This window comes from Cyprinus carpio, chromosome A11, assembly GCF_018340385.1.
Source record: "Cyprinus carpio isolate SPL01 chromosome A11, ASM1834038v1, whole genome shotgun sequence".
Classification (NCBI taxonomy): domain Eukaryota; kingdom Metazoa; phylum Chordata; class Actinopteri; order Cypriniformes; family Cyprinidae; genus Cyprinus; species Cyprinus carpio.
Window position 1 is genome coordinate 19,724,248 of NC_056582.1, and position 18,098 is coordinate 19,742,345.

Below are 18,098 nucleotides of genomic sequence, written 5' to 3' on the forward strand. Positions count from 1 at the left end.
CAACAATGAATGTATTAATGTTAAAGGAAGGTGCAACAAAACAAGTGAAAGTACAGTGTTGTTTTCCTATCATATACACCCGAGTGCAGAGGAAACCCCGAATCCGAGTCTTAAAGGGACAAACACCCACACCATTACATATTGATTACATTGTTTTTTTCCTCAAAAAAGGACAAAGGCATGTCTTGCTGACATCTGAGGAGACTTTCTGAAGCCTTTGAATCCAAACGTTCATAATGTCTCTATATGTAATTTTGCTTAACCCAGCAATTTGCCATCCAGACATTGTGTATAGTTTAAAAGGTGACATTTAATCACATAGTGTGATTCATTATCTATCTTTAAGGACAGTTGAACTTCTTGTTTCAGTTAACAAAAGCTGATACATCAAGTGAAAGTGATTCTATAAACTTCCCTAAATGTCTTCATCAACCATGTGAATTACCTGTTTCTGGAGGTTGATTTCTACTTTTTTAGTTTTCTTACTCATGTGGTCGGTTTTTCAGTTTTGATCTCATTCTAAAATAGATACATGGTAACTGGTCAGATATATTTTTATATAGCACAGGATTCTTGACAGACATGTCAAACTGAACTGATATTTTGCCCATTTTAAGGTAAGTTTTATTACCTACTTCCCTCTCAGACACTTTAAGAGTAGTCTGTTCTAATCTAAAGTTTGTTCACAGTGCCTACAGACATAGTGAAATGGCCCTGTTCATCTTCATAATATTTTATCTTTTACTGGTGGTTAAATTGCAAGGTAAGTGATCTCTCATGCTTTATAATGATAACAATATTGTGATTTCCATTTTTATTCGCCCTTGAACTTTTTTTAAAATTATGAAGTATACAAATTTTAGAGCTCTAGACCTATGGCAAGCAAGTTTGATTTATTTACAGAATATGAATTCTTGATATCAATAATTAAATTTTCACTAGTTAAAATGCTAATTCTTGATAGCAGAAATTGGATTTTTACTAGTAACAATGGCTATTTTTGATATCAGGAATTACATTTCTACTAGTAAAAATTCTAGTTGAAATTAAAAAAAATTCCTGATAATAAGAATTTGATTTCTGCGAGTGATGATGTCATTATTGATATCAAGAATTAACATTTTTACTAGTCTCAGTAAGGGTCAGAGGTAAGCTGTTTAATCACAAACTACTTTTAATGGACAGATAAAGTGGTTTATTCTTTTCAAAGCAGATGTTTTTTGTTTCTTGCAAGGTTTGGCAACCATGTCGTCTTTGCCACCAATCACAGAGGGCAGCCCAACTACAGTGATTCCCAATGGAACCTTACAAGGTTGGAATTATGGAATTTCCAGATTTTCTTATTTAAATAACTTGGATTAATTAATATTGTTGTCACATAAAAAAATACTAGGAACCATTTCAGTTGAAATTGATTTTTTTTTTTTTTGTATTCTAGCACTCTCTAGTCTAATATAATCATTACAATTTCATAGTCATTTAAATGTTCATTTCAGTGAATTTTGTCCCACTGCATCAACAATGAACACAACATGTGAGTTGCCTTCATTTATTGTTATTACTTAACTATATCCTCTCAACCAACATAATTCTTTTTCATTTTGTACACAAACCTTGTATTATTTAATCTGTATTATAATCACCCATGACTGAATTCTGCTCTCTGGCAAAATCTCTCATCATTAACAACAAAATGCAGATGTGTGTACGAATGTAAACAAAATAATAACACAACATTAAAAACAGCTTCAGTGATTATAATGGGAGTTTTTGAGAGTGCTTCAACTCTAGCTAGACTAAAATCAGTGAAAATGTTCTTTGATAATATAGGCTAAATGTTCTTTGCACTCTCTTCCTGTACAATGAAAGTGTTATAATTACTAACTTATAACATTTTTATTAAATTCGTTAAATTCAAAGTCAGTCGAACTGAAAATATTTTATGGTAGCTTTAGCACCATTAGCCTTACAAAGAGCCAAGAAGCTCTCTTACTTTGTCTGGAGTCTGGACATTTGTGCACAAAGTGTTGGTATCGATCCCTCTTTCAGAAGCAATCTTTGCACAACTCCAGCGCTGAACTGACCCTCATTTGTGAGGCAGTCCGGCGTAAAATGTAAGCACAAAAGTATAGGACTTTTCTATTTTTTTCCGTGAAATTTCCTTCAAAAATGAAATTTAACCACTGTGTCCTCAGTGGTCTATGGAGATTCCTATGTTCGTTGGTGCATCCCAACACACGACACTTTTAATGGCTCTTTGGTGCTGACATTGTATCTCCAGCAGCTACAGCAAGAAAACAGTAATGGCGGACCGCTGCTTCTCACTCAGGGCTGTGTATATGCTAATAGTGCAGAGAGCATCACAAATGGGCGGGACTTTCCCAAGTATGATGTCATAGTAGTGAGAAATCTGGAGAGACTGTTTATGATTTATTGGGATTATAAAACAATGAGTGGGTGGATTTTTACCATTATAGACTGGTTGTTTTCACACACTGCGACTGAACTGAACTATGTTCAAATACCTTATAAAAGTGATTTTTGCATTCTATGGCACCTTTAACATGTTTTGGAAAATTTCAAATAAAAAGGAAAAATTTAATAAAACATTAGCCTAAAAACATAACCCTGTTATACAGTGCTGTTGTGGCTGCTGTGTGTCACATGACAAACATGAGAAGACCCCACCCCCCAACCCCCACCTTCACTTGTGCCCCCTCAAAAATAATAAGCGCATGACGCCCCTGACTCTTGTTCTGTGTGTTCATTAGTTTTGGGTGTAACATCCACTACTGAGTCTGAAATCACAACAGACCTGATAACCAGTAAGTGCTTCTTTCCTTCTCATAATTTTCCTCTGCTCATCGAAGATTTTGTTCATTGGTTTGAAATCTTCTCATCTCAGTTTGTTTTGTTACTACAGATATGTCAAGTCTAAGTTCCCAAGACAACCATAGTTTAAAAGATCCTGCAAACGGTGAGTCCTCAGGACGTCTTCTCTGCAACATTACTGTAGCCAAAAATACATTTGATTGATTTGATTTTCATTAGATTTATTTACAAATCCTCAGCATCCTTAGAATCGACTACACTTACTGATAATACAGAACGTGCTTCAGGTAAAATATTATAAAATGTATATTTCTATATATAGGGTCTTAAATATTAATTGAACTTTCAATTCACATATGAGCTTAATAAGTTGATCAAATCAGGTGTGAAGAGTGAAAATGTTCAGCCACAACAAGATTAATAAACATGCTGAATATAATACAGATATGCTAATGGTCAGTTTCTTCTTTGCAGTTTTCCCCTTGATGACTAAAGGCCCTGAAATCAGAAAGTACTCAAATACAAGTAAATAACTTAACTCAGAGGATGAGTTATTCAATGCAGCACATTCATTAGAAACCCAAAGCCACTGAAAATTGAAGCAACAGTGCATTTCTTGTTCATTTTTGACATCTTTGTCTCACACAGAAATGTTCTTCCTCATTGCTGTGGTTGCATCTGGTGGAGGAATTGTACTGACTGGACTCGTGGGCACCTGTTTGTACAGATATACACGTAAGTGTAAAAAAAATCAAACAAACAAAAACAAAAACCAACAACTATGTCTTTCATATGGCTTATAGTTTTAACATTTTAATAGAAAGGTTAAATGTTCAGCTTGACAGTTTGATGTTTCTTTCATAACAGGAAAGTCAAAGGCAGAGAGGTAAAGAAGTATCTATATTTCAATTACATATATGAAATCTTTAAGGAATAGTTCACTGGAAGTTTTTTTTTTTTTTTTTTTTTTTTTTTTTTACTTCATCAGAACAGATTTTGGGGAAATTTAGCATTAGATCAGCCAATCTTGCCAATGGATCCTCTGCAGTAAATGGGTGCCATCAGAATCAGAGTTCAAACAGTTGATAAAAACATCAGAATAATCCACAAATAATCCACATGACTCCAGTTCAACATTTTGTGAAGTTAACATCGCATATTTGTAAGGAACAAATCCATCACTGAGGTGATTTAACTTTAAACCATTGCTTCTGGCTAAAATATGAGACTATAATCTATAATAATAATTCATAACACGTCCTCCTGTGAAAAAGTACTTCCACTGTTTTCCTCTCACATCAAAATCCACCCACATATATGCTTAGGACTGTTTTTGCTTGTAAACAGAGTTTGATTTGTGCATATCTCTCTCATGATTCTAGATGACTAGATGACATTTCACTGCAGAAAAATCAATATCATAGAGGACATATAGTGTATTTTTGCAAGAAGCACCTTAATTAAGTAAAAAATGTCTTAATTATGGATTTGTTTATTACAAACATCTTTTCACTTCACAATATGAATAGACTGGAGTCGTGTGGATTATTGTGATGTTTTTATCAGCTGTTTGGACTCTCATTCTGGACGGCACCCATTCACTGCAGAGGATCCATCGGTGAGCAAGTGATTGGCATGCTAAATGTCCCCAAATCTGTTCCAACGGAGAAACAAACTCATCTACAACTTGAATGGACTGAGCGTGAGTAAACTCTCAGCAAATTAACATTTTTGTGTGAACTACTCCTTTAAAAATGAAATGTTAAATAATAAAGAATGAACAATGGGCACAAATTATATTTGTGAAATCGACTAGGATTTGGATCGAATCGAGCAGCAAAAAACACAAACAGGGTAACGTTTGTACTTTTTCTTCCAAAAATGTAAGCTATTTCTTTACTCAAAACATAAATAAAGGCCAAGATTTGCTGAAATGTCTGTCTGTATTGTAGGACATTCTTACCAGTGGCCAGTTCAGACTCAGTAAGTATTATCAGTTTACATTTGTAAGATTGGCTAATTGGCTAATTTTAATAATTCCCACTGGTTAATAGATCACTCTTTGTTATTTAGTCTGGAGAGGAAGATACAGTGCTTTACTCAACCATCAACTTCATTCAACCCCCCTCTCAACCACCAGGTAAAGAGTAAAACAAATCCCCTTTATATTATTATGTTACCTTCATTTTGTCAGTTCTCTCAAAAAGTTAAATGGATAAAACTATATCTACATCATATCTTATAGTCTAAAGTCTATCAATCTATCATGGTCAGTATCTGACATCTGATATGTTGTTATGCAGGAAACAATGAAGAATCAATTCAAAATGAGGTGCGTAAATCAGCTGGTCTCACATGCACATGCAGTTATTTATCTTCATTTTAAGATTTAATTTTCCTCCAGGTTGAAACTGAATCATTTGTATTACACCGTCATAACCAAACCGGCAATCTCCAGTGACAGCAGGAGTGTTTACAGTCAGCTGAAGGTCCGCTGAAAGAATACAACTCTGCGTGCTGCTGTTTTAATGCAGGCCAAAATTTATGCATCTTAATTTTAAACATGCTTTAATCCTCCATAGCAATGCCTTTTATTGTAAATGTTAAACTTCTGCTTTCTAATTTCAATGTCGTAACACCTTTCAAAACTGTGTCATAAACTTTCTTTCTGATTTCGGTTTTACTTGTATTTTCTGTAGATTCACATACTGAACAGAATAACCACATCAGAAGGCACACAGCATGAATATGCATACTTTTAAGCAAATATGTGTTGTTATTGTGAATGGCAGTTGTATAGATCAACACAAGGACAGTCATATTTCATCCTGTTACTTGTGTGAATATTTTCACCTGATGTTTATTATTTAAAGAAAGCCTCATTTTATGTTTCTCTTTTTGTTCCTTTTGTACTTTTCCGCTGTTCCTCAAAGTTATGTCTAAAAATCTCTTTGAAGACTGGAGTAATGGCTGCGGAAAATCCCACTTTATCATCCAGCAGGATAAAATAATATTCAAATAGAAAACTGTTATTTTGAATATGGTATAATAATATATTCACAGTGTTACTGTTTTTACTGTATTTGTGATCAAATAAATGCAGCCTTAGTGAGCAAGGGACCTTCTTTCAAAAACATTAAAAAAATGTTACCAAGCCCAATCATTTGAATGGTGTACATGAAGAAGTTTTTTTTTTTTTTTTTTTATGAAAACAGACAATGGAGAAACCTGCAGCAATACAGGAACATCAATATTACTCTGAATATGAGTCAGATGACAGCACACTCTCCTGTCTAAAACATGAATTTACAGTCATATATGTGACATGATGGCAGTCTTCTCATTAACACAAGTTGTACCACTACTCTTTTGCAATATGGTATGGTACACTGAGTTATGCTGCTCATCCTCCTCATCTTTACACTCTTTCTGGAGGTTCAACCTCAGTAAGTGACTACTTAAATTTAAAAAAATAAAATGTTCACATCTCATATAAAATATCATTTCACATTCTTCTCTAGGATAGTCAACATTATTCACATAATTGTCTACAACATTTTACTAACAAATATTTTCACACTTTATAACAAGTATACAGTAATTAAGTTATAAGCAAGGTTCATACAGTAACTGTAAGTACTAACCAATTCTATTTTGTAAACTATTAGTTTATAGTTAATTAAAAGTTTATAAACTGTATTTAATACATTAATAGACGCTATACAAATAGTGAGTTCTTCATTCATTATCACCGTAATTAACCAAATTATTATCGCTTAATTATCTCATATGTAAACTAATTAACTGTTCTCACTTTCACTTAGGTCATGGAAAATGGGAAAATGTTAAGCATTATGTAACGCTTTAGATATGAGCTAATTAAATAATATTAATTGTGTTAACTACAGTGACAATGAATGAAGAACTCACTATTTGTATTGTGGCAGTATGAAAAAACGTAAACTTGTATCTCAAAAACACACACTTTTTTGTCACACAGTACAGACTGTTTGGTATTTGTATTATCTACAACTATAATCAAGTGTTTAATAATGTTTAACATGATCTAAGAATTCTATATTTAATGTTTTCTTCCTTGTTTTTTTTTTTTTTTTTTCTTCCTTACTACCCTCCCCCTCTACACATTGTATCTCAAGGAGTGTTAAATCTGCTGAGGTTTACATGCATCAGGAAACTGCTACCCTTAGAAGCAACCTTTCCATGTTTCTTTCAAGTTTTATTTCCTGGTCAAATGTGGACTACAAATCGGTCCTGGAAAGACTATATTGGAAACTTAACCACAAAGCTGGTTTTGTTTCTTTTGTTTTTCCATTCTACCAACTTTTTGGATTGTTAAAAATATGAATGTAAACCAAAGTAACCAACTCAGTACTAAGTTTTCTGTTGATTCCATATTGATTGCTGAAATATTCTCTGTGAAAAACTGAGGTTGAGTTGCATTGAACTGTGAAACCAGAATGGACAGTTTTTCCTCTGTGTATTTTTTTTATTGTTTTCTTAAATACAGCTTTTGAACTATGAACCTGAACTTTATTTTTGTGTTGACCTTCATTTCATTCAAATTAATTGTAACTGCTTTTATAAGAGCTATTCTGGGTAAAATGGTTATATTTGACAAGAACCGAGCTGTCTGGCGCAATTTTCCGTCCGAACGAAGTCAAATCAGATTGTGTTTAATTTGTTTAATTAGATATATGATATATATTATATATAATATGATAGGTATATATATACTATAGATATATTATATGTATGTATATATATATATATAGTAGATAGTATGTAATATACTATAGATATCTATTCTATATATGGATCGATATATATATATAATAATAATATATATTATGTAGAATGTATATATATATATATAGATATATAGATATATATATATATATATATGTATATGTATATATATAGGCTATACAGTTAATATTATCTCCTTAATCTGATCTTTTTTTTTTTTGCCACAGCTACAGTATAGAGTCTATTAATGTATTAACTTCAGTTTATAAGCTATGAATTAAGTAGTTTGTGAATGATTTGTAAATACTTTGTTAGTGTATACTTATTATAAACTGTCACCTTTGAATTAAGTTTATCTAATGTGTTATATAAACTATATATATGTTGTATATGTATGTGTGTGTTGTCTCTTTTAATAAGCATTAGCATCAATCTAATGCTTTTCTGTCATCTGGAATTTTGCTAGTGGCGCTTGCAGATGATGGTCTGTCGTGTGGTTCATTAGAGTTATCCATGACTGTCTGAACTTGGTCCAGTTTTAGAATTTTCTGTGAAATACCGGATCAGCATAATGGTGTTATACTTGTTTCCTTTCTCTTTGAGTGTGAATTTCCACAATTTAAAAAGCGTACAGTCTCATGTACTGGTCTGGAAAAAACAACAGGGAGGTTTTACGGTCATGGATTATTGACTTTTCAATTCATTTGAAGTCATTCAAGAAATAAGTCGTTAGCTGCAGTTATTCCTCCAAAAAATACAATATCCAAAACGATCATACTACAGTGGACAAGTACAACCTAACAGGTTCTGGTAATGTTAGTAATCTTCACACTTCTCACATTAAATGTTAATTAATTCAATGTTTTATTTTAACAGATTTTTTTCCTCTATAGTTTTTTTTCCTATGCAAATTCAACCACCACTAACATCAAAGGGAACATTATGTTAGTTAACATCTGTTAGTTCAATCGGATATGTTATGAGTATTAACTTTTGTGGATGATTATCTTATACCTGTTAATAGTTTTCTGCTGCTGCCACCACCCCCCCCCCCCCCCCCTTCCACCGAGACCGGAAGTGGCTACAACAAGTAGAGACAAAAATTTGAGCACCTTAACTGTGCCACAACAATTGTGATTTTCTTCTTTGCCAACAACTTTGAATAGTAAGTTCTTAATATTTCAGCTACTCTGGCTACAGAATCCAGGACAACAATAAACACAACAAAATAAAAACAACAACCGTTTTAAAACAAATATTCATTTTATGATTCTGAGTTTTGCAATAACACCAATAGCATTTTAAGGGATTATGATAAAACTGCTCTCAAGGTACAGTCCAGCCATGTGTTGGGAGTTCTGATGAGATGTTTTTTTCCCTGCAGTCATGAGGATCTGAAACCCTGAGTTTGCCCACACAATATATGAACACATAATAGTCAGCCACAGCCCTCATGACATTAAAAACTTTGTGCATTAAAGAATTGTGTAATATAGCATTTAAAAAATACAGAAATGAATATAGAAATATTCTGGTTTAGAATAGATAAACATAGGTCAAGACTCAAGAGGCAAAACAAATTAATATTAGTTAGATTTGAGGATGTGAACTTTAAGGAAGTAGATAATTATTTGGTCATTCTGAGTTTAAGTATTCAGATATGACTCATATTGTTCTTCTATACATGACTGCACTCAAAACTATGAAACATCATAAAGGAGTAGTTCACCCAAAAATGAAACTTTGCTAAAAATTACTCACGCTCAGGCTTTCCAAGATGTAGATGAGTTTATTTCTTCATCTAAGAGATCTGGAGAAATTTAGCATTGCATCGCTTGCTTATTAATGGATCCTCTGCAGTGAATGGATGCCGTCAAAATGAGAGTCCAAACAGCTGATAAAAACATCACAATAATCCACAAGTAACCCACACCACTCCAGGCCATATATTAACATCTTGTGAAATGAAAAGCTGTGTGTTTGTAAGAAACAAATCCATCCTTAAGCCATTTTACCATAGCTTCTAGACGAAATACTCCTCTTTAATATTGCTTTCGCCAGTGAAAAATTCTCGTCTGAATCAGGAGAGAAATATGCACAGATCAAGCACTGTTTACAAGAGAAAACAGTCCAAAACAGTTCCAAGCAAATAAGATGTGAGAGGGATGGACTGTTTCACTTGAGGACTGGCATACAGCGGAGGAATTTTCCTGACCGGGCTCATGGGCATCTGTCTGTGCTGCATCAGTATGTTACCTACACATGCAAATATATAGTAAACTGTCTTTTTTAATATCCAGTTTGCAGCACAACACATTAATGCATTGGTATTATATATTTAACTAGGACTGCAACCAGGGAAGAAGATATTACACTTTATGCTAGAGCACTAAAATCCATAAAGTTAAAACCATAAAAATAATTTGTACTTTTATTATGTTAAGCCCTATAAAAACTTCTGCAAGTCATAATCCTTTATACTAATTATTATGTGCTGCATATTACTGTATGTGCAGGTTATGTTCATAAGTTTAATGTAAAAAAACCCCAAAAAACTATAATTTGATAGTCCACCATTATAAAATATTGCTAATGTATCAGATAATATTGACGCCAATGAGGAACGTTCTGAAGAAAATGAGGTGAGTATAAAGACCTTCCAACGTTTACCATAACCACCTTAATTATTTATTAACTACTGTTTCATTTCTTCACATATTGTATATTTATCTACGTTATTTCTACGACAATATTAAACAGAACAACTTTAACTACACCAATCCTGAACCATCCCCAGATCACTCATCAGACAATAAAGAGTTATATAGTCTGACACAAATGCCAAACCATACTCTGCCAGTTTAATTTTTCTTTCACTATATTATAATAACTAACTGACATTAAAAGAGAATGTGGATGTTTCACTTTCACTCAAACCATTGAATTTTTCTAAATATCAAGAACAAAAAACTGTCAGAAAAAGTGATGTCAGATATTGTTGGTCTGCTGATGAAATGAATGTTTTAACTTTATCACTGCTGTACATTAATACATAGTTCTGTGTGACCCATTCAGTGGTTTAACTATATGTTTGTGGTCAGGATGTAGGACACAATATACATTTCAACTCTGCCTCTCACTTCCCTCTTTTCTGTTACTCAGATCAGTGAGAATCTGTCATTTAACCACGTGGCTATAGTCATTACAACATTGTATTTGGGCAATGTTGCTATTTGTCAAAGCCAAAGGGCATCAAGCATTATTCCAGTTTTGTTTTGACCTCATTATATTATTAAGAAAATACAGCGAAAATCCATGAGCTGGTCTTTATGTGAAAGTCTTATTAAGAAGCTGATCTTTAGGGGGTTTTTTTTGTCTCCAAGTGAAGCAGCCAAAAATAGGATTAATCAAACAAAAACACTGAATTTTCACAAAAAAGAAAAAAAAAAAAAAAAGAGTAACTAAGATGTAGCATTATATTCACCTATTTCACCTGTTGTATCACTCTGTTCAATTGAATGTGTGTGTGTGTGTGTGTGTGTGTGTGTGTGTGTGTGTGTGTGTGTGTATATATATATATATATATATATATATATATATATATATTATATATATACACGTATACATCTTGTTTTTACAGGGAAGATAATTAAACAACATTTTCCAACACTTCATGTAAGAGTGGTCTTGTCTTGTGAGCTACATAATACAGACTGCTCTTTACTCATTGTGTGAGTCTTCCTTCTGTTCTTTTATCACAATCACTGTTATATTGTTCATCTTCATTGCTTTCAGCTCCTTGTAAACGTTCAGTCTTTCAGTAAGTGATCTCTATGGATTTATACCTTTTTAAACTCTTTATGTTTACATGTTGTGAAAAGTTTTATTTTAATATATTTCATATTTAGGTAGACCTCTTTTTTTTGCCTCCTTTCAAATTTCAATAAACGTTAAGTGTACATCTCACTATAACCATTATTATAATAACTATAATCACACAATTAAGTTAACCAGTTCACTAGAAGCAATCTGACTTTATACAACACTGCAATATGAGAGAGAGGATCATTTAGCTCACCTGAAGTTTTGTGTGCAATACAACATGAAATATATTTAATATATAATATATATCTATATATATACCATATATAGATATATATATATATATAAACAGCTTTTAAATTTAATAAAAACTACTAACTGGAAAATGAACACTGTTTTAATTCAGCTGAGTTACTAACTTGTTTGTGGTGTCATGTGGTTTAAAGACACCAAATGTATCTTCTTCTTGTCATTGTTATATTCTGCAGACCCACAGCTTGCAAGACTATTTTTGACAGCCAAGCATGATTTTAAGAGCAAAACACACAACCAATCCACAACTTTCCCACTGTGACATCTGCTTTTTATATAATTGTTAAAACTGAAATAGAGACACTGGTTAGCTGAGTTTACAATGAAACAAAAATACAATTTAAAACTATACATACAATGGAAATGATCTGAATGTCAGCAGATTATGTTGTTGTTGTATTTAAAAACTTTTAGTATATTCTGGCAGCTTTGATTAGGCAGTTGATTTAAAATTGTGATATCCAGTCCAATAAATGATCATACAATTTACACTTTTCAGTTTCAACAGCGACCTCTACTGTTAAAGCTTTTAAAACAACAAATACATTCCTAAACTAACACATAAACAATCAAGATTCAAATAAAAGCAATTAAGATTCAATAAAGGTTCTTGTCATATCATTTACTGTTGTTAAATAATGAGTGGTTAAACATTTCTTTTCCTCATTTCCATCTTGTAGTTGACAAAGCCTTAACTCCTGGTGAAATTGCTGTTATTGGAAGACCAAAACCAAGTTAGTATTACCAATGATATAAAATTAATTAGTCAATAATAACTGAAAACTTTGCATATGGTGATCAATCAATCGAATTTCTTGCTGGCAGAAAGAAACATGTCTCATCAAGACACAGGCTAAAAACAAGAAAAGCAACAAGAAAATATTAAATTATATTAAATTATATCATATTAAAATTATTTTATTTTATATTTAATAACATTTCAGCAGTCTTACCAGCATACAATTGTCAGTAAATTAACTGAACATAAAAACATTATAACTATTATATCACATATTCCTGTGCATGCTCTATGATACACGCTACATTTCATGTCATTAAGTGTAGTCTTATTATCAACATTTTCATCGTACATAAAAAGTACATTATAAGGGTCCTGTGGTCTTATTTGCAACTTCCTAATTCACACCCCATCGTGAGAGTCTCATTCTGTCTCTTTCACACTCACTTTAATGAAGTTTTTCATCTTCATTGCTATTCAGCTCCTTATGGAGGTTCGTGTCCTACAGTAAGTCGTTATGTTGTTTAACATCTTCTTAAATACGTTGTTCACATATGTATTTTTTTTTTTAAGAGCTTCATTGTCCACCAATATTTCTGCATGTCCGATCAGTAATTTGAAGATTCAGTCACACAAACTACAAATGATTACAAAAAGTGTAATAAGAACCTGCATGTGCTTTGTTTGGGAATGATGATTTTTTAATATGTATACAGTAATATTTGAATAGCTGTATAGCATGCAAAGGTCTTCAATGAACTAAAGGCTCAGCCCAGAATATGGACCTTGTTGATTGAATGTTGTATAGGTAAACATTGCCATCAAGGAGACTGTAATATAGTAATTGATCTTTTTTTGGGTTGTTTCAGAATCTCCTACTGTAATGTCATAAGAGAGTCCAGCAGTCACGTGAAGATCAGCTGTGAGACTCCACAATGATGTTAGAGATGAATCATTGTTATTTCTACACAAACAGAGAACAGAAGAATATAAAAGTCAGATCATCATGTGAGCTCGAGCTCACTGGTGCTGAAGTGCTCAGATGGGCAGGTGTAAAATCACCCTCAATCAATCTACATTAACTGTTACTACCACAATAAATGAACGACGGCATCAATAAACCCATCATCTCATTCCTCCTGCCACAGTGACAGTTCTTGGTGAGATATTTCACTGCTGTTTATGTGGTTTGAAACTGTTATTGCAAAGTTTTTAATAGCTGTGATCTCATTTCTCTTCAGATTCACTTCAGAACACCCTCCATTACTGTTAGTGATGATGTCCCAGCTCAGCATATCATGTGAAATACCACTTTCAGTCAGAGCTGATTTCATCTGTAGTCTCTACACTGAGGAGCAGATGTTCTAATCTATATCAACGTGTCTGTCTCAGTGGAGTTTCAGTCTGGAAAGATCATTGTCGTGTTTTAATGTAAGTCCGTAAAGTGAACTCCTTGACACCATCGCCCCCCCCCCCCACCCCTCCAGCTTTTTTTTTTGGGAAAAAAAACCACGATGAACAGCAGACAGCTGGACTCTGTGTTTATTCACACAAGACTGAACCTGAGATCAGATCACCACACAGTGACACATACACCTTCAGAGAAAAAATCACCATCCGAGTTGAGAAACTTTCTTACATGATAAGACATCATTTATATTTATAATGTAAAATAGAAAATAAGATAATCTGTGAGTTCCTGTATGTGTTAAAAAATAAAGACATAAAATTCAAAGTGACTTATAAGGTTTAACTATTAGGCAAAAAGCAAACCTGTAAAATATCAGGCATAGAAACATCATTCCGAAATCTGTCCAAATATGTCTCTAATAATCCAATAATCTAACAATCATGAATGAAGAATCATGGAAAGTTGTTGTGGAAATTCATTAAAAAAGTGGGGTGTTGAGTCCTGAATATATCAATGAAAGAGACATTTTGGACTAATAAACTTTCTCTACTCAGCTATTTCTAAAAAACAGAAACCAAGCAATTAAAATTTCCTGTTGTTTTTGGTCATTACTGTGTTTTTCTTTCTTCATTAGATCTTCCTCAGGCCATGTTGAGAGCGTCTGCTTCAGTTATTCTGGAAACAGACACAGTTGAGCTGAGCTGTGAGAATACTGAAGATCTGAAGATGCAAAAGTGTTTCTTCAACATAAATGGAGAGAAAAGAAACTCAAACACGAGCTCATCATGTCAGAGCTCTCACGGTCACTGGATCTCAGATCAGTGTTTGGTCTGGAGGTCAGAGTTCATCTGTGAGAAATAAGCTGCTTCTACACTGTGAATTTTGTCACAAGTCCAAAAACACCATCTCACTCTCGTGTGATCCAGTGACAGTAACAGTCAAAGAGTAAGTTTTTTATTAATGCAAACCATCTAGAGTAATTGACAGCATTAATAAATATAATATAGTATATTTGATACATTATAATTATTAGCATTAGTATTATTTTGATCATTACTTTTTATTTTAACAATTATTATCATTATTTCTTATTTGAATAAACTATAACTTTGCTTTAAAGTTTGCAAATTATGTAAATGACTCCCTGTAATTCTGATAATCTGTCTCTGCAGTTTCAACACCAACCACCACTAAATATACGACTACAACAACAGCCACGACAACCTGTGAGTAAATGATTTTGTAAGTCAAATATGCTTTAGTCTTACTCCACCTTGAATGTTCTCAAAACGACAGTCATTCAAACTCATGGTCACTTATTAAACATTTACTGTACTGTACACCACTGCACATTTCACAATGTCCCTTTTTTACTTCTGAAACCACAAAATACAGTATATAAGTACAGTTTTTTTTGTAGACATCCAGTCCAAGACAAACCTGCCAACCAGCAAGGCAAACAAAAAGTTAATCCAACTATTGTTCAGTGGTAAAAGTAATGGTAGAATTGGACTCAAAAGTCAAAGATTTTCAAGAATATTCAAAAAATAAGCTGGGATTCATTTACAAAGTTTTATTTGTTAAGTGCAGTAGCACTTGGAACCAAATTTAAATTTATTGTTCAATTAAATGTTACTATCCCTGGGGATTACTTGTAATTTTTAGCTCTCTCTCTCTCTCTCTCTCTCTCTCTCTCTCTCTCACACACACACACACATGCATTAAGTGAGAAAGTGAGAAAGAATGCTTCTTTAATGTTACAATACCAACAAACAAATAAATAAAATAAAATGTAAAAATTAGTTCATTTTGACACTATCCTCCACTTCCAGTTATCTGCTTATCATGGTTTGGCTATTAATGATTAGTTTAGATAAATAAGTAATGCCAGTATGTTAAAACAATCTCCATGTTAAATACAACTTAGATGTTCTCACTGCGTTTCAACAGCAACGTCCCACTACGTCTTTTTATTTACAACAGTAAAAACTTGATCATGTTTCTCAGAAATCAAATCACCTAGTTTGTATTGGTCCGTGTGATAGTATCATCAGCGACCTCTAATGGTAAAATTTTGACAGCAACCACACAAACAAGAGAGCAACATTAACATCTCATACACCACCTTTGATTCTTTTAGCATTTTTGATATTGTTTATAATTCTTGTATGTTCATATTAACTATTAATAGTAGTACTAAGTAGAATTTATTTCCAAACTAAATGAAGCACTGTTACATTGTTGAATCCTATTTAACGCCTGAACCTGACCTCTACTTGTGAAGCTTTGACAACAGACAAAAACGTACTTGCTGATTTAATCTGAGATCTTTTCTGTTGCAGCTGTTCCTCACACTGTTCACACTCACTCTGAGGTTGTTTATTCACTCACTACCAAAACTGCTATTGTCTGAATATTGTATAATCTAACACAAAATTGAAATTGCCTTCTCTCATGATTCATATCATTTTGAATATTAATTTTAAAAGAATTTAATAATAAAACTGCAGATAATAAACCTGATTGTGGTGAATTAAATGTATTTGCTTATTGCAATATAAACATGGATTAATCATTGTTTGTTTGTTTTTTTCCTTTTGACAGGCTCGTGGCTTTATTTCTGTCTGGACTCATAGGATTCATCTGTCTGAGCCGCTTTACCAGTAAGAAAAATGTACAGGTTTAGTTGTGCAGAAACTACTGCATGATATAGAAACATATGATAATAAAATCTGTATCTCTGCAGGTTCTGCTGATGTTCTCACAGAGATGAACCACACCTCCTGCCAGATAGAAACAACATCTTCTCTTTTAAACTTCCTCTTTTCTGCTCGTTTTAAAGTGATACTCCACCCCAAAATGAAAATTTTGTCACTAATCACTTACCCCCATGTCGTTTCAAACCCGTTAAAAGCTTTGTTCATGTTCGGAACACAATTTAAGATATTTTGGATGAAAATAACGTTTCTGTGTCAGCCGCACCACAAGGATGTGCTGTTTTCTTTCAAATCAAAGTGTAAATACATGTAGAAAACCTAAACTTATAGTTCTTCGTGTACAAAAAGTATTTTCGTAGCTTCATAACGTTATGGTTGTGGTTATGGTGTTTTTTTTTGTTTTTGTTTATGATCACTGACCATCTGAACTGCTTGGAGTCAATTTTTCTTTTCCAGTAACACGGGCCTCTACTCCTAAAGTGAAAGTTGCTTATGCTTGGCACTGGAGTGACAGAAACCTCTTGACTTTCATTTAAATATCTTCAATTGTATTCTGAGAATGAACAAAAGTTTTAGGGGATTGGAACAACATGAGGGTTGAGCAATTTAAAGACATAATTTTAATTTTTTGGGGTCAACTATCCCTTTAAGTTGCAGTAGATATCAAGTGTTATTTGGTTTGATTTTGCATAAGATTATATAGGGAGAGATGTGTTTAGTGTTTAAAGTTCTGTTATGTTGGAATTTACATGGGGTTTTTCTGTTATGTTAAAGTTTTGTAGAGTTACCATTGTGGTGGTGAGAGTAGAGCCTGTGGTTTAGGTCGAAGACGAGCTATAAAACCTTTATCCTGTATGTGCACAGTAATGTATTTTTTGATAGCTACCATAATACATGCTGTAGTGTGGTTGAAATCTAGAATTAACTCCTTAAGGACGTAGTATAAATTTTACAATGTGAAAAAAGTTCTGTTTATTTATTGAGGTAATTATTTAAAAAAAGTTAATTTACTAATGTTTTGCATATTCTGAACATATAAGGGTTTACAGTGTAAAGTAAAGGTTCATATACATGTTGCAGTGCACACGGCTGTGAGTGTGGTGTCGTGACTACATTCATCTTCATAAAAAGACTGTGGGCTGATGTGCTACTTCCTAATTCACCCATTGTGTGAGTCTCGTCTCTATTCACACTCTCGCTGTAATGGAGTTGTTCATCTTCATAGTGTTTCAGCTCCTGACGGAGGTTCAGTCTTACAGTAAGTGAGCTATGTTGTTTAATGTTGATTAAGTACTTTATGTCCACATTTATAGTGAACAAAGTGTCATTGTCTAAAATATTTCAACTTTTCATTTTGTTGTAGAATATTTTGTATTTAATCAGCAGTTGTTCCATTTGGATTTTTAGAACCCCAAATATGTGCCTGTAAACATTTCACTGCGATTTCCTTGTGAATCTGGACACTGTTACGGTAGTGTTTTAGTAACTGGATCATTTG

General features: G+C 33.1%; 1 protein-coding gene across 1 annotated transcript; it reads left to right on the top strand.

The window, feature by feature from the left end:
• The first annotated feature begins 267 nt into the window (after positions 1-267).
• LOC109097185 lies at positions 268-5,230 on the top strand. Its single transcript, XM_042767049.1, has 13 exons — positions 268-617; positions 690-763; positions 1,235-1,312; positions 2,772-2,825; positions 2,924-2,977; positions 3,072-3,119; positions 3,307-3,357; positions 3,481-3,567; positions 3,700-3,718; positions 4,649-4,687; positions 4,794-4,815; positions 4,906-4,972; positions 5,136-5,230. Exons 2-13 carry the CDS (start codon positions 709-711, stop codon positions 5,216-5,218), a joined length of 657 nt encoding a protein of 218 aa, XP_042622983.1. The 5' UTR covers positions 268-617; positions 690-708; the 3' UTR covers positions 5,219-5,230.
• Positions 5,231-18,098: the final 12,868 nt, after the last annotated feature.